Raw genomic sequence first — 18,254 nt, 5'->3', positions numbered from 1 at the left:
TCGATAAGTAGGTCGATCTTATGAAAGAAACAAACTATTTCTTTATTCATTCATGACAAATTTCTTTATTCGTATTCTTTCGTAACATTGAATAGACAACTTTTATTTTCAGGGACTTTTGGATGATTCCTTTGTGAGAACGTCGATGCACTCACAATCCATGAATTCGTTTTTCAACTTGTTCCATGGTGAAGATTCAAGGTCAAATATGATCACTGACGTTGCAAATTTTACTATAGAACGTTCGATATCGTGGAAGAATTTTATTTAACGGCCGATTATCCCATTCATGACCCCAAATGACCCATTGACGGCAAGAAACGATGACTAAGGCGCCGTTCGTCCACCCTCATATCGCAGTAGGATCTTTCGAACTGCTAGGGAAGATACCAGACGTGTTTCTGCATTTAAGAACGTTCGTTTTATTGTCGCGCTACGATACATGCACGCGGGTATCCGGTAACGTCGATTCATGCAGCTCGCTTCTGCATACATTTCCGTTCTTGATGCGGGAACGAAAAAGGCCGAAAAGAAGAAACTCCATAATCCTGACGCTCCTACATTTTGTTTTTCCTCGTTTCTCTTCCCTTTTATTTTTCTTTTTCTATTTTTTCATTTTTATTTCTTCATTTATTTTTTCTTTTTTTTTCCATTAATTTCTGAGGAACCTCATGAAATCACATAAAAGAAATTAAAAAAACGAAAAAAGCAAAAGAAACGAAATAAGAGTGTGAACGCAGCATGTTGCATAGATCGGCCAAAGTGTTCTTGTTTGCGAAGCTACAGGAGACAGCAAAGAAGAGGAAGAAAAAGAAGAAGAAGAAGAAGAAGTTTTCGAGGGAAAAGGAGCAAATAAAATGTCGAGAATGTCGAAGTAGCAGGATCGTCGTCGTCGTCGTCGTCGCGTCGTGGAAGGAAGAAGAGGAGGAAGAAGAAGAAGAAGAAGAAGAAGAAGAAGAAGAAGAAGAGGAAGAAGAGAAGGACAGTACTCTCGTTCTCTCTTTCCCTCTGTTTCTCTCTCTCTCTCTCTCTCTCTCTCTCTCTCTCTCTCTCTCTTCTACAATCCATATATATACATATATATAGAGGAGGCAGCACACCCTCCTTCTATCCCCTCCAGCAGTCGACGGTATTCTACCTCCTTCCTCCACTCCGTCGTACCATTCGAAATCGCACGTAAGGCCCCGCTGCCCGACTGACCGTCCTCGCTACCTTTACTCCGGCCTGCGCGTTCTTCGGGAACGTTTGTGCCGTTCCTCTTCCGAGCGCGCGCTCCCTCCAGTAAGCTCTCGCACGTCGATCGACGAGGATCGAGGAAGAATAGTAGAAAAGATACATTGGTGTGCAAAACGTGTTATACGAGAATAATTGCTCTTTTTTTTATTTTTTTTTTTTTTTTTTTTCGTTGAAAACGCATAAACGTGCTTAATAATAATTATTCACTACGTAAATAATTTTTTAATAGCCAAGAGAGTAATAATTACGTTGCGTTATCAAGAAGAAAGAAAGATTAGGATATAGATCGACGTTAAGAAAAAAAAAAAAACGTTCTCTCTTAAATTCATTAGGGAACGTTGAAATTAATTTGTCCTTTTCATTTTGATACACGGACCTGGATAGATCGGATAATAAACGTAGTTTTCGGTGGAAAAGAGAGTTACTTTTTTTTTTTTTGGTTATTAAGAAAAGGGATCAAGCGAGTTCAGTGATATGGCACAGCTGATAAGCGTCAAACTTTCCCGCTTCGATGGATCACCCTGGGGATTTCGTCTTCAAGGTGGCAAGGATTTCGGTACTCCATTGATCGTACAGAAGGTATGTGCGTTTTATTTTTCTTTTTTTCCTTCTTCTTCTTCTTTTTTTTACTCATGCATGTTTAGGTACAATCAACGAGTTTGCAAGGTATCCAACTTATATATATATACTTTGTTAGGATCGAAGGCGTGTCGATGCATAGAAGATTAAACGATTAAAATTTATAGCGCGTGGAAGGCTCAATTAACGGCAAGCAATTTACATTTACTCAGGCTACCGTATCTAGGATAGACACGATCGTATTCGTATCTTGGAAAATCCGGTTGTAGACAAAATTATCCTCGTGGATATGGAAAGTCGAACGACACCGCGATCTCGACTGGCGCCTAGTTTTTTTCATTTCTCGATCAAGGACCGTTCGATCACGATTTAACCGATCGTTTTTAACTTTGAGATCGACTTTCGACGAACGGTCAGATCGAATTATTTCTTGGATATATTATCGATTATATAAATGTGTGTGTGTATATATATATATATCTTTCTTTCGTCATATTAACGATTAGTTAGAAATCATATCGTTTCTTGGTATCATCGTCGTCATTAGTAAAGAGATACATTGCGCATAGCTTACTCGTAATACGTGCATTCTCCTAAATTGTTTGATAATCGAAAGGCACGACCATGAGCTAATGTCGTATTTGTTTGTCTCTACTCTTCGCCGACGAGTCCATAAAGTTGAGGATGGTATTACGTAAGGCCGAGGAAGCAAACGCCAAATTATTTCACGCGCATCGGTAGAAATCTTTGCCAACTACGCGCGAAACGCTCGGCTCGTCGCAACCGTCGTGTTTTGGCGATGAAGCGAGTTGGTAATACGAGAAGCTTTTGGCCGATGTTCGAATGACGAGGGGGATGCTCCTACGAGTATCGGACTTTCTTCTGTCGTCGAGATCGTACTAAAGATCATCGCGATGATCATTGTAGAAGTCACCATTGAGAACGATCATCGTCGACAGATTAGAATGAACGATCGTTTCAGTTTAACTACTTTAATACAAATTCGCAATAAAGAAAATCTCGTTTGCTTGACAGAGTTGATTCCAACAAATAATTAACGTCCTTTCCTGTCATTCGTATAAAATCAGATTTGCTTTGAATAGTCGATCGGGAGTAAAGACATTTTCTTTGTAATCGACGTTACGAACTTGGCCTTCTTCTTACGGTGCTCCGTTTATTTTACGATCCCGCAAATACGGCCGTCTACCCGCGCCCTCGGGCTTTCTTGGAAAGGAGAGAGAAATATGAGTGCGATGTAAGGTTCGCGTTTGAAACACCCACTCTCAGAGGATACTATACTCGACAAATTTTATCTTTCTTTTTCTATTCGTCCTTATTGATCGATTAAATAAAGAATAAAAGGCTGTCAAGGAAATAATATTTATCTTGTAGTTCTTAACGAAAACTCGACAAACCGGTTGATCTTTTTATTTTTTTCTTTATTTTTTGTTTTGTTTTTGTTTTCTTTCTGTCGTTTTTTTTTTCTTCTCTCGCGAATTTATACCTACGTTATTTAGATGGAATTAAAAAGAAAAGAGAAAATGGTGTAAAGGGACGATTTGCAAATGACGGAAGTAAAGAGAGAAAGTCCAAGTCACTTAGCGTCAGAGTAAGGAAACGTAAGGGAGATGGTGGAAGGGTGTCGAGGGAGAGAAAGAAAGAGAGAGAGAGAGAGAGAGAGAGAGAGAGAGAGAGAACGGCGCGTCGCTGGTAATCCGAGGCAAATTATTTGGGCGTTCTATTTCTAGAAGGTGCCTTTGCGAAACTCGCAAGCCGGGTCGAGCCCCGCTCAAGACGAAGACGACGCCGTCGACGTCGACGACTCTTAGCTTGATGTGATTTCTCTCTATCTCTAACTCTATCTCCATCTCTGTTTCTCTCTTATTTATCTCTCCGCGGAAGTAAATACTTCGAGAGTCTTGGAACTCTCATTTCCCAAGAGAGACTTTTCCTAGATCGTGTATATTCTATTCTTCGAATTGTTAGAAGAAATGACGTTCGAGATGGCTAATCCATCGTTCAAGATTGCAATCTCGGTATAATATCGTCACGTGTTCGATCCAAGATGAAGCTAGTTTCGAGTCCAAGATGAAGTTCTAATAGACGCCTTCTGACATTTATCTCTGACAAGCGCAGGAAGTTTACGGGCGCTCGTCTACATTGTAGATTCTAAAACGGATGCTGCTGCAAAGTATCGAACATGCCTACGTACGTACCTATACATATATACATATGTATATATGTATATGTATTAAACGAGTACTAATCTAATTTTCCAATTGGTTTTATAAACGTCGTTAAAAAAGAAAAAATCATTGACCATCGGTCGATCTTTTTATTTGCAGCTATGAAAAGTACAGAAGTTACGTATGGTCAATTTATAATCCCAAGGCCGTATCGCGATAAACAAAGGCTCTTATCGTAACTATAAGAGGCGGAAGACTCTACCGCTTACTACTTTTTAGTTAATAAGCCTAAAAGCATAAGTAAATATAAAATTAAGTAAATATATGAACAGATGCGGACAAAGTAGCGAAATAAGAATAGATAAACGATAACGAAGATAAGATTTAGAGAGGAAATTTATCTTTTTTCCTTTATCGTATCGATTAGCTAGACTTTTTTTCTTCTCTTATTCTTTCTTTCTTTTTCTTTTTTTCTTTTCTTTTCTTTCTTCTCACAGAAAAAATCGCACCCAAAATAGATGTAAAATTAATGAAGAGTTTTCTAGTCTTTTCCATTCGTCTAATTACAAACGAGTTTTCGTGATTACGCTAGGCACGATATAATAGTCGGCGTAACGTGGGCGCTTAGCATGTTATGCGATATTTCGTTTGGGGACGATGCACGTGCATAGAATGTGCGCTATCGCATCGAGGAAGGACTCACAGCGAATTCCATCGCTCGATTGCGGCCTCGTCCATTTGATAACGTCGCCTTTTCCTCGCTCGTAACTTTGTAGCTTTGAGTTTACGTTTAGAAAAGTAATGTATGCAATCATTATTTCGGCCGATTCATGCTTGGATTATTAAAACTTTCAAAATCATTTAATGATAAAAAAATAATTTGATAAACGTTATAATTTTTTTTATCATCGTAATTTTATTCAAAGAAATTCTACAAGATAGGCATCAGACCAGGAAGAATTCCGTTCACGAGAACGCACTTGACATTACACAGCTTTCGTGTCTTGGATCAAAATTACGCAATGAAAAAGAAAGAGAGAGAGAGAGAGAGAGAGAGAGAGAGAAGAGAGTGCGAGTAAGAAATGGCGCCAAGTTTAAATGCTCAAATCGTTCAAGAAACAAGGAACGATCTTCCTCGACGTGCCAAAAGAGCTTTCAGCTTACAAAATCGAAAATATCAGATAAGATACTAGAATTTTTCTTCTTACGATCTTGTTTGGAAAGACGATCAGAGAAATGTGAGGCAATTTTATCTCGAAATACGAGTTCCTTCCGATAAAGGTTAATACACGAATGTGGTAACAGCTGGTAAGCTGCCAACACGTGGGTGGTTTAACGCAAATATCGCGTTTATACTGAGTCTAGTTAACATTGCGCTCCTTACTTCGGACAAGGAATATCCTCAGGAAGGTGCTGGAATCTCGATTGAAATGGACGATATTTTTACGACGAATAATTCAAAATCGAAATTTGTTCCTTTTCTTGGAAATATTTTTCATACTTTTCAAATCGTTCCCATTAGAATGTTCCATATATGTCCTTAGAAACGATACTAACAACAAACGTATCACTTCGTTTAGTATTACTTTCACGCTTTTTTCTTAATCGATTCTCACGAATATTCTCATCTTTATTGTTACCATTTATGTTCTTTCTCATTTATTTTTTTAATAAATTATTCCCTTCATGTTCATAATCATAATTAAACGTTTTTTCATTGAGAGAAATATCAGAGAAACAAGTTCGACGAAATATCAGCAGACGATCGAAAGATGCCGGCTGCGTGCATTTGCGTCGATTCGCTCATCGATACAAAAGGAAGAGAAGAAAGACACGTTTCTAGACGAGAGCGTGAGTTTATTTCGGATCGTACTCGGATTTCTCGTCTCCCTTTTTCTCTCTCTCTCTCTCTCGCTCTCTCGCTCTCTCTGACATCAAGGAATCTGCTTGTCATTCCTCCATATAGCTTCGAATAAATGTTTCGTTCGATAAGTAAATTCAAGTTTCGTCGAGGATGTCAACGAGCTATCGAGAGCTCAATAGCTTCTCGTTATTTGTGAAAATCGTAGAAAATGAAAGGAACGATCATATATATCTAAGAGTTTCCTAGAAAGCTTGGCTATCATGAATTAACTATCCTTTTATCGTGAATTATTTCGAAATCGATTTAAAAACGTTTTTCCAATCTCTTTTCTCGCTATAATAATTTTCATTATTAAATTTTTCGAAATAACATACTCTAGAAATTTCTTATCGGTATTTTTTAAACGCTAATTACGTATCTACTACCATGGTCGATATATTTTGATAGCGTTCAACGAACATATTTCGTGTGTCGGCCGATTGACGTTTTAATAGAAGAAAAAGAATATTCGACCGTGAATCAAAAGACTTGGCGGCTGTCATGGGTCAGGTGACGTTTCGTTCTGAGCGTTGAAAAATCTCTTCACCGAAGAGAAATCGAAAAAAGGAAGAACTGAAAAAGAAAAAGAGAGAAAGAGAAAGAGAGAGAGAGAGAGAAAAAAGTCCGTGAAACGTGGGTGTTTTGGCTCAAGCCTCCTGGAGTGGCAAAACGTTGCGCGTTATACAGAGGATTACGAGAGGCTGTTCGCTTGCACACGGTACGAAAATGCATGAGTCGATCGAGACGCTTAAGTGAATCATTCTTACCGTTCGATCAGTACATTTTTTACCAAAGAATCTCACATTATATTATTATCTTTTCTTTATCGAGTTTGATAACTTTGATAAATAGTTATATTTCGATCGATGATTCTTACTTTCTATTTTGTACGTTTATTATTTCTTTTTTTCTTTTTTTTTTTTTTTTTTCTTTCTTTCTTTCTTTTTTTTTTCTAACATACTATATAGTACTTTGCAATTTCATACGAAAACTTTATCCTTCTCGCGACAATTCTTCTTCTTCATCTTCATCTTCAAGTTCTGGTGGTTCGATCGTTTTCTCTTCGCTCGCGGCAAAGAGTGAGAGTGAGTGAGTGAGTGAGTGAGTGAGTGAGTGAGTGAGTAAGTAAGAGAAAGAGAGAGGACGAAGCTGCGGAGGCTGAGAGGAAGCCCGGTCCGTGGATATTAATAGAGGCCGAGGCCCGCTGCCGGACGCCACCGAGCTTACTCCCGTGGATATAAAAATATCGCTTTTATTTCTCACCGCGTGTCTTCTCGAGTCTCGTCGTCTTTTTTTTCCGATCTTCCACCCACCTTCTACTCTTTGCCACGTGAGATATCGTATCGTGTCGTTCCCTTGAATTTTTCTCAAAGAGACACGACAATTTATTAACTATTTTCTTCCGGAATCGTTTTGCTTTTTATACATTGCCATGTATTGTTTTGTTTTGTTTTGTTCTTTATTTCTTTTTTTTGATTTTTTTACTTTTCATTTTTTATTTCTTGAACAAATATAAAAGATCGTCCTGTCTTGAAACATTAAATATATATATATATATATATATATACATATATATGAAATCGCAAAGATATATCGAGATCGATAAAAAGTCAAATGGATTGTAAGTGAAATTTTATCTCGTTTACGAGGATTGGATTTAGGAGCGCCTGTCGTAAATGCCGATTCGATTTCGGGAATGAGAGAGGGAGTGGAAGAATAGGGAGGAAGAGAGGAAGAGAGAGAGAGAGAGAGAGAGAGAGAGAGAGAGAGAGAGGGATAGATTTGTGGGAAATTTGCCAGAAGACGAGGGAGCAGGTATCGTTCTTTTCTCGTTTGTTTTCAGAGTGTTGGATCATGATTACGTTGTCGCGATTAGATCAGAATAACGATGCTTTGGAAGTATAGCGACGTAATGCCGTTAAAATTAAGGAAAAGGCCGGGAAAAAAATATCTATACTCTCGGATTTGTGATCTTGTTATTTTATTTTACGAACTAACTTTACGTACGTATTATCGTATTTCATTGATTTTCTAAATAAGAAAAAGATAATATTTTTATTTCATTAATTTTCGCTCGAGGAGCATTTAACGATGGTGAATCACGTTTTGTTAACTCTAGTTTGGAAGTAAATATTTCTAAATTCTTCCTTCTCGTCTTCCGATGGTGGGAACGGATAGCTAAAGCTTATGTACTATACATACATACATATATACATACATATATCTACATATCTATGCGTACACGAAGAAATTGAAGCGCGTACTTTTACAAGAGTGTACAATATCGTATCGGCATTCCGATCGATAGAAATTGAATTACGCTGATCTTCGTAAAAAAAAAGAAAAAAAAAAAAAAGAAGAAGAAAGAAAAGAAAAAAAATAGAGTAAAAAAAGAAAAGAGATAAATAAAAGAAAAGAAAGAAATGACCATCGATTCTTCTTCGTAATTTCATGTTTAAGAATCGTTAAACTGGTGAATAAAAATACAGGTTGCTCTTTTAGAGTAACATTGAACATTCTTTTGAGGCAACATCATCGATGTTCAATGCAGTTCCATGTAAAGCGATTCTTCCAACGTGCATATGTGGTGGCACGTATATGAGGGAACAAAACACATAGGCGGATACTCGAACGTGTATATTATTGTAGTCCATAGCACGAACGGTGTGCGGTTTGTTTGAAAAGATAAGACCCGGTCAGACGTAGACCGATAATTTTGACCTGACGTCATTGTCTATTTCTTCTTCTGTCTCCGAGATCACGTTGAACGGGTAGCCATTGCAATTTTCGCAAAAACAGGAAGTCCATCTTGATACGTTCGACTCTATTCAACCGCAAAACACGAGTGGTCTAAAACTTTCTAAAAACACATGTCGATCCGAGGGTATTAAAATATCTTGTCTGTAATAAAAATCATCCTTTCTCGTTCTATGATTATACAAAACGTCAAACGCTATCTCAAGAACCTTTTTAATAACAACTTTGAAAATATTAATGAGTCCTTGGCCGGTGTAACTAGCGGCAAGAGGGCCTCCCTTACTGCTCTCTCATTAGTGTCAGATTCCGTTCTGCTCTACAAATCATCGTAAAATTCTCCGACTGCGAGGCAACTAACGACAGAATTTTATTCCCGGTGGGAACGACATTTGCATCTACTCTCTTTCTATTTCTCTCTGAGATGTAACCAAGGCATCTTGATGTAAATGAAATCCGAAATCGCTCTTTCTCGCGTCGATAATATCTTTGAAAGGCGAGAGGGAGAGAGAGAGAGAGAGAGAGGGATAATATAAAAATTTTTATACGAGCAATTAGTCGCTACGATCACACGGATTTCTACATTCATTGGCGATCGTAAAAACGCTTTCACTTTTTCATAAACTCAAGCCAGTAAGAAATACACGCGTGTACATAGTTAAGTATCTGCCTATAGGTAGGTACTCTTACGTGGCTTTCTACGTTCGCGTCCGACGTTTTTGAGAGTAGCGCGCGTATGAACGGGCCTTAAGGCCTCGAAGAAAGAGATAGAGAAAAAAGGACAGAGATGCATTCCAGCATGGAAGGTGGGATGGATCCGTCTCTGATAACCCGCCCATTGGAATGCGTACCTCGTACACCTTGGTGAATTCTTTGCTTCTCTCGGTTTGACTGCACTCAAGTGCATCCACCCGTGCATCCACCGTGTCTGCGACTGTTTTCCCAACCTACATATATATATCTCTAATTGTAATTACCTTATTCCCATTGGATTTCTCTCCTCGTTAGGGCTTCTTCTAAACTTTAAGATCGAACACGTTTGCAAACAATGTTCGTGTCAATGGCGATCGGAGTCAAAGAATCGTTAAAGTAATTTTCTAGTTCATGATATTTCTTCGATGGTTTCTACTTTCGTTACACGTGCGTGCGCGTGCGCGTACACGCTTTTAGTGCATTCTTTTCTCTCTCTTTCTCACTATCCTCTCGTACACACATATATATATATATATATATATATATCTATATACGTATGTATGTTCGTATATCCGGCATACGTATTCGAGTCCTATTTTTAGACCGGTCCAAGTCTATTTTTAGAGACAAGCTTTCACGGTGCCTACCAGCAGGTTTAACCCTGACTTACGGGCCACGTCCTACGTCTCTTCTTTAGGACCTACGTACGAGACAACACTCTCATCGACATCGTTCTCATCTTCGCCGTATCGTTCGTCGACACTTCGGACTACATCTATACTCTTACGTATCGTTCTTAAAATCTTGTGTCGATGACCTGACCAAGAAAAGAAGTCAAATTGTTCCATGGATAAAATGTCTCTCAACTTTGTCGAATAGTAAAGAAAAAAAATACAAGAGACAGACAATGTCTTTCTATTCATACATTGTAGACAAATTGCCTCAAGTCGATCGGTTTTAATGCGACACGAAGTGAGCAAACCGACGACGAGAATATAATCGACGTGCCAACCCACTTTGAAATTATACTTACGACGTGACTGTGAAACGAAATGAAAGTGTGTAAAGATGATAGAGAAGAATAGGGGAGATCGAAAGTTTTATCTTAAAAAAGGGAAAAAAAAAGAGAAAAGGAAAGGAAAGAAAAAAAAGTTGCATCGCATTTTCGTAAAAAAAAAAAAAAAAAAAAAAGAAAAAGAAAGAAAGAAAGAAAAAATCATCAGTCAGACGTAACAGCGAAGCGAGCACGTAGAGTTTTGGCAAATCTTGTGTATCGCGCTGACACCAATGACGCAATTTCGTACTTCTATTTACAGGAATAGGTAGGTACATCCGACGAAACGAAACAACAACTGACACCCTGATCCGATTTCCTCGAGATGACTTTAATCGTTCGCAAAAATGATAAAGAAGAGGTATCGTGAAATTATCCATATGTCATGAACGAAATAATGTATGGTATCGTTCGGGCAAGTGGAAAAATATATTCATTTTGTATTTCATGACTTTTTAACACAGGACAGACACCCAGAAATTGAATGCATGACGCATAAGAAAGTATATTCGCGTAATCGTTTGTCATCGGGTTGGGATCTCTAAAAGTGATCGCGTTTAACAGACGCTCGTTTCTTTTCCTCTTTCCTTCTCTCCCTTTCTCTTTCTCGTTCTCTTTCTCTACTTTCTTCGCTTCGTACGAATCCGACCTACATACATTCCGCGTTCCTTCCGTCGCGACGAACATAAAAAAATATGAGCTGTCTATCGAGCAAGAGGAACGGCTACGACAGTGTCTCTTTTACATTAATGTGGCTGGACCAAAGAGCATGGATTCGTCTTCTTGGAGTGGTAATAAAAATAACACCGATAAATTAGATTCGTATTTATAGAAAAGGCGGTTCCGAGAGAGCGGTTCGATTCTCTTCTCCGATTGGATAGAGAAACATTAATTGTTTTCTATAACAGCCGAATGTTAGGGTTCAAGTGAAATCGGAAACGCATTTCCTAAAGTAACTTTGAGCTATTATGGTTTCTTATATCGTTACAGTTTCATTTAGTCTATGATTTTTCGTATCTGATCTTTTTCGTTTAATTTTTTTTTAATCGATGAAATCGGATCGTACCGGCATCGGCCTGACATTCTAAATATAAAAGCAACGGTTACCGACATATCTCCTACCGTAGTTATTAATAATGCACGTCAAAAATCGGTTAATTAACGACGATCTTCATTTATAAATAGCTTTTTCTCTCGGCAATAGTTCGAGTCTTATCTCATTTAGCAATACATTGGCAGCGAATAGATTCGCAGAAAGCCGTTCATCACTTTCGTCGCGGTCCAATGCATCATTCTCGCGCCTTCCTAGGATCGAGATGTGTCGATAAGAGTTATGCGTAACATACATAACATGTCATTTTCATATCAATTTCTACGACTTCCGTAAATAATATTTTACATATATCGATTGTCGATTTATTGCAATCGATCCCATCGATTTTAATTCATTAAAGTCGTAACGCCGAGTCGAAGTGATCGATCGAGATCGTAAAAGGTCAGTACGGATAAGATCTGAAAGAGATCTCAAGTCAAGAGAAAATGAATCGACTCCCACGAGAGAGTCATGTGTGGAAAATAAATTAGTTTATTCTTGCTTAGACACTCGTTTGCTTAGGAATTCTAAGTATTGGTCTATTAAGAAAACGCCACTTCGAACTCGAAGTCAATGATCTCGATAAGGTTTTCTTTTTCTTTTTCTCTCTCTCCTTTCCCTCTCTCTCTCTCTCTCTCTCTCTCGCGCGCGCGCGCGCTCTTTCTTGATCTCCATCCTTCTCGCTCCTGCGGTCTCTTCACGTGAATGGACTCACAGTGTCCGAGATGCGAAGCGTAATGACGCGCGTGCACTTAAATATAGTGGCTGGAAGTCTGGAGTAAGAAGACGAAATGACGACGGAGGGTACGAGAAAGGAGAAGAAGGAGGGAAGAAAAGGAAGAAGAAAAAGAAGACGCACGTCAGCGTGGGCACGTAAAAATAGACGCGAAGCGAGCCGACGTCTTCGTCGTCGTCGTCGTCGTCGTCGTCGTCGTCGCGTTGTCGTCGCGACGTATCCGCACTTCGATCCTTCCCGGGATTTCTTTCGAATTAAAAGGATCGTTAACCCTTCTTACGACTGTTTTATATTTAACGATCGAATCACCGAGAACAATTTATCCTTCTATCGGCGACGAACGACGACGACGATCATTGATAAAGTATCGACGATAAAAATTGCGAGAGAGCCTTCTTCCAAGATAAAAAGATAAATGAAATTGAACGCGTTGCAGGTCAATGGCGGGTCACCGGCCGAAGCAGCGGGTCTCAGAGCCGGGGATGCCGTCATTAAGGTCAACAACACGGAAATGTACAATCTGAGGCACAAGGACGCGCAGGATGTCATCGTTAGAGCTGGAAACAACTTCGAGATGACCGTGCAGAGGTAAAAAATACTAGCTCGATATCGAGTTAACTTTTCTTCTTTCTCCTTTCTCTCTCTCTCTCTCTCTCTCTCTCTCTCTCTTTGTTCGATCGAAACTTTTTAAGCTGTGTTAATCGTTTCACGTAGAGGCGGCAGTACTTGGAAACCAAGCGTGACGCCGGTATCGTCTACGCTTCCATCACCAACGCCTGCTGTATCAGCTGGTAACATTACCCCAGTCACGAAGACGTCCCTGGCTGCAAAGAAACAGGATGCACCACTTATCGGAAGTGGACATAATTTCAGTCCGAAGCCATTCGTACGTACACACATACGAGATACATGGTATTGATTAAACTAATAATAATAATAATGATAATAATAATAATAATGATAATGATAATGATAATGATAATGATAATGATAATGAGCATATTGCCAAGTTTTTGTAAGATCTTATAAGAAAAAAAACGAGCTCGATCTATTCTAAACGTTGTTATATTTAAAATTTACAAATATACTTTGTGTTTTAGCTGAACGGAACGAGCGAGGGTCCAATAAAGTCTATCGTAAACAAACAGTACAACAGTCCGGTAGGAATTTACAGCGAGGAGACCATCGCGGAGACTCTCTCCGCGCAGGCCGAGGTTCTTGCCGGTGGTGTCCTTGGGTAAAATAGAAAAGTTCTCTCATTACGAAAGACTTCGTCTTACGTACACGTTTCTCGTTTACTGTAATCGTCGATATTGCAGGGTTAATTTCAAAAAGAACGAGAAAAACTATAATGCGGAAAACAGCGAGGTATTTAAGATGGTTCAAGAAGCTGATAAAGAGCCGAAAACACCCGAGCCAGGTTAGCTAATATATTAGGATTAACGATCTATAAAAATTTCATTACTTTTCTCTTCGCATTGATCGAAGACGTATCAATGTATTTATTATATGTGTATATATCTAAATTGAAAAGATCGCTGGAGAACGAAGGTCTAAATATCTACTTTCGAAAAAAAGAAAAAAGATAAGAAAAAAAGAAAAAAAAAAAGAAAAGAAAAAGAAGGAGAAAAAAGAACGATCGATCTCCAGAGATTTTTCTTCGAGCGTAGCAAATGGGAAAAGTTTCGCTCGAGAGTTTCTGCATGCGGAAACGATAACTTGTTTACGAAATAGCGGAGCCAACTGCTACGAGCGGCGTGATAACGCCATCGTCGCCTGCCTTGGCGGGACTGAGGCCAGTATCGGCGCCGGAAACGAAAACGCAACCTCCGTCGACGCCGCAATCGAGCCTTCCACCAGGACAGAACATCTGTGCCGAGTGCGAGAGGCTCATCGTGTAAGTTCAGAACAGCAAGCCGAGAGATATCCTCTCTTTCTCGGCCTTTGCTCTTCTCTCTTTACAGAAGACAATGATCATCTTTATGGACGAGAAAGGAGCGATGACGAACGCAATGTCAGATTAGGAGGAGGAGGCCGTTTTTCTCTTCTCTTTTAATAGGGAAAAATAAAAAAAGAAAATAAAACAAAAATGAGAAACTCGAGTTCTGGTCGTTGAACTCCACAAAGGGCGTTTACACATGATACACGTACACATATATACACGTACACGTATACATGAAGGAGAAGGAAAAAGAAAAAAAAAAAAAAAAGAAAAGAAAACGCACAAGAGAACGTCGTTGTCAAAAGGCGAAGAGATAGATCCAGTATCATTTTCCTCGTTTTAGTGACGGTCTTTTTCTCTAATTCCATGTCGTAGTTTCTTCAAGGACAGAGTTTTACTCGTCGGTGAGCCACGCGATCGGCGGAAGGGCCACCTCGCCTAGATCACCCACGCCTCTATTTCACGCCCTTGGTGGCGGTGGCGGTGGCGGAGCCATTACCCCGAATAACTACGAATATCCACGAATATCAAACAACGAGGATCAACGTCGGGACCCGTCGCTCGTCCGTTGCAACAACTGCGACCGAGTGATCGTGTAACTATTTACGATCAGAAAGAAAATGAAGTATCTGTAGGCCTTCTTGCACGATCGACGACGGACCGAGGGTGTCTCTTTGACTGGGCAGAAAAGAGAAACGAGCTTTTTTCTATTTTTTTTTTTTTTTTTTGGATATGTCCTAAATAAGAAAACTCGTTTTTCTTGCACCTCAAAGACATCGACAATTTTGTTGTCCATTTGAATTGCTCGATTGTCGTACGTACGCTGGTATATCCTTCTATCTCGTGCTTCGATTCGTAGAAAATAAAAGTGTTCGTCACTTTTTTAAACCAATACCTATTGTCAACTCTTCTGCGCTAGTTATCGGATCAGGTTAGAAATCAAGACGAATTTCCTTGATGAATCGAAGCACAATAATACTTTTCTTATCGCCTCTTCTTCAAAATCGCTTCTTCAAGAAGAACGAAGAATTCCTTCGGTCAATGTGCCAAACGTCTATTAATTTCTAGCATCTCGAACATTTCGTCATCATCCGAGCTTGAAGCTTGATACCTGCTAGGACTTTTTTTCAGAGCGAAGACATACTTTATTCAAGCTTTTCTTATATGCCAAATCATTTACTTATTATCTCTTTCTCTCTCTCTCTCTCTCTCTCTCTCTCTCTCTCTTTTTCTTTTTCTCTTTCTATCTGTCTGTCCGTCTGTTTGTCTCTCTTTTTCTCTCTCCCTCTCTTACACTCTCTCACTCTCCGTCTTTTTTTCTTCATCATTTATTCTCTGTCAAGAGACAAATCGTACGATCTAGAACCCGCTTTTGATGTTGTGAATATTTTTTTGTGACTGTATAAATATTTTTTGTGCACGCGTCGAACGTCTTTTTTTCTCCTTTTTTTTCCCTTTTTTTCTTTGTTTTTTGCGCTTTTTGTGAAGCAAGGCGTTGCCACTCGTATTTTTATCATTTTCTTTTTTTTTTTTTTTCTTTTTTTTTAAGGAATTCTTTGAAATCGCGTATAACCGTTTCTTTCTCTCTTCCTCTTCGATTATTTTTTCGTTATCTTTAACGAATGTAATTTGGTGTTAAAGATAATTTACCGTTCGAATTTTGAATTGTTGCGATTATTACACAGTACAAATGGCGTTAAAATATGACTTTTTTGATAGAAAGAATTATGGAAAGTATTTAAAGCCGTAATGATGCCTGCGACAGTTGTTAACATAAATCATAAATTCATTTATTCTCATACGTTTGAATAAATTCGTTTCGAATATCCGGCCTCCTTCGTCGAGGTGTCGAGCTCCTCTCTCTGTGCTTTCTTAAATATTTTAAGAGATAAAATACAAAAAAAAAAAAAAAAGAATAAAGAAAAAAGAGAAAAAGACAAAAGAATAGGAATAAAAATGAAATAATAAAAGAAAAATTACAAAAAAATAAAAGAAAACAAAACAAACGAACAAACAAACAAAAATCGTGGCATGTCCGATTAAAAAGTTGCTTTTTAGCGTCCGTCCGATGAATAATGTATATATATATATATATATATATTCTCTACATTGTTTTAAGTTGATCTTCTTAACGCGAAGATGAGCTTTCTATTGATAAAATCAACTTAGAATAATGTAGCCGAGTCGTGTACACAGGACTAAAGTATATTATTTTCTTTTCAGAGGTGTCTTCGTTAGAATCAAGGAAAAAAATCTTCACGTGGAGTGCTTCAAATGTTCTACCTGTGGCACTTCTCTAAAGAACGTTGGTTATTATAACATTAATAACAAATTGTATTGCGATATTCACGCAAAATTGGTAGCCAGACAAAATGCACCTCCTGGTGTGATACCGGTTACTATGCCACCGTAAGTGAACTCTAATTGCTATCATTTACGTAGGTAGATTAAAAATTCATGATCGATTAAGTTGATAGATCGAAAGGAAATTTTTCTTGGTACATATGAAAAAAAGAAAAAATTTATAAGATAGTAGAGGGGGACTGTAGGGACTTGACGAGACAAGTAAAATCTATTTTAGAGAATGTGTGGGATAGAGCATAATCAAGAAGCTAATAAATCATCGGCATTGATTTCAGAGGCGGCAAAGCACCAGCCAGCACGATCTCGGCTGCGCTTTCGAGCGTTGGCGCACCTTTATCGCCGCCGCTAAGCAATCACGGATCCTCGCCTTTACCGTTCACCGTAAGTCTTTAAACTCGAATTATAAAAAGGTAGCATGAAAAGAGAGATTCGTATGCTTTTATTTTTTATTCTTTATTTTTCTTTCTCTTTCTTCTTTCGTTTATCGCTTATAACGCAACTACTTTGCATCGAAAGTCGCTTTTGCGCACGCGAATGATCGGGCGAGATTATTTCCAAAAAAAGGAAAAAAAAAAAAAAAGAAAAAAAGAGAGATATAAAAAAGAACGTCTTGAGGATAGCCTAACAAATCGTGTGTACTGTTTTTTTTTTTTGCTTGGCACTAAACGCTTTTCCAGAATTGCGGCCGTACTAGTCCAGATTATGGCTTCGATCGTCAATCAAGACGGACCCCGGTCCCGAACAGGAATGGCTGCATCAGGAACGGAGAGTGCAACGGGGAATCGAAAACGTTTACGAGTACTATCACCATCCAGACAGGTGGTGGCACCGAGGTTGGCAGTGTGCTCTGATTTTATTATTTGGATTCGACCAATCTCGATACTTACTTTTTTTATACTTCCGTTATTCTCTGCACGTCTATTTAATTGTACTTTCGTATATGGCTTGTCCAAGGAACGGCCTCGACTTTGATCGTGAATCTTTCTTCTCCTTAATGATAATATTTAACGAACGATTCGTCTTCTAGCTTTAAAATGGTCCAACGTTTCGTTTGAAACAAAAGTTATCCTTCGTAAAAGTGAAAGTAAGCTGCAACGAAAGATCAATCGTTACGAGTTAGGCGGAAGTGACGCGTCGATTCAATGATAATCGACTCGATATGAATCGAATTTAAAGGTGAATTCAATAAAAAGAAAAAAAAATGAAGTTCGAGAACGTAACTGTATGGTAATAAAATCAAAATCGGCTGATCGTTGCGTGTCTCTTATGTAAGCAAAACGCAGCATTACGCAACGAGTAAAAGTTACGAGCTCTCACGATTGAGATTAGAAATCATTTGGTTCATACTTTAATATGCATAAACTTTTATATCATTTAAAGATCATTCTTTCTTTATGTTCTCTACGATCACTACGATTAACAACGAACTGTTATTTTCCATTTATTTCATTTTACCGAATTGTTCAATCAATCATTATTAGACCCCAAATTAAAATGAAGATTTTCAATTAGAACATCAGCATCCATTGTCAAATCGTTAAACGTAGTTTAATCTAATTTACGAAGCCTTACTCGTGTATGACAGCATGCATCGCGAATGCGGTCAGGTCTTATTTATATTTCACGCTGCTCTAAAAAACGATCTCAATTGCAATTGCTTAGAGTTACGATACGAAGCGATAAGATTTCTTCGTATTTCAAATGTAACAGTTGA

General features: G+C 38.5%; 1 protein-coding gene across 4 annotated transcripts in view; it reads left to right on the top strand.

Moving 5' to 3' along the window:
• Window positions 1-1,163: 1,163 nt before the first annotated feature.
• Window positions 1,164-18,254, top strand: part of LOC124423764 (PDZ and LIM domain protein Zasp) — a 28,478-nt gene continuing 11,387 nt past the window's right edge. For 2 of the 4 annotated variants that reach the window (XM_046961916.1, XM_046961915.1), the window contains exons 1-9: window positions 1,182-1,815; window positions 12,671-12,822; window positions 12,949-13,120; window positions 13,335-13,471; window positions 13,554-13,654; window positions 14,552-14,771; window positions 16,400-16,585; window positions 16,816-16,921; window positions 17,218-17,373. In XM_046961916.1, the coding sequence (XP_046817872.1) occupies window positions 1,711-1,815; window positions 12,671-12,822; window positions 12,949-13,120; window positions 13,335-13,471; window positions 13,554-13,654; window positions 14,552-14,771; window positions 16,400-16,585; window positions 16,816-16,921; window positions 17,218-17,373 (1,335 nt within the window). In that variant the 5' untranslated portion in view covers window positions 1,182-1,710. Of the gene's footprint in view, window positions 1,816-12,670; window positions 12,823-12,948; window positions 13,121-13,334; window positions 13,472-13,553; window positions 13,655-14,551; window positions 14,772-16,399; window positions 16,586-16,815; window positions 16,922-17,217; window positions 17,374-18,254 lie in introns of all 4 variants that reach the window. The other 2 variants (XM_046961918.1, XM_046961917.1) reach the window with 2 other exon arrangements.

This window comes from Vespa crabro, chromosome 4, assembly GCF_910589235.1.
Source record: "Vespa crabro chromosome 4, iyVesCrab1.2, whole genome shotgun sequence".
Lineage (NCBI taxonomy): Eukaryota > Metazoa > Arthropoda > Insecta > Hymenoptera > Vespidae > Vespa > Vespa crabro.
The sequence above is the reverse complement of the archived record's forward strand: the minus strand, read 5'-3'. Positions and strand labels throughout refer to the sequence as shown.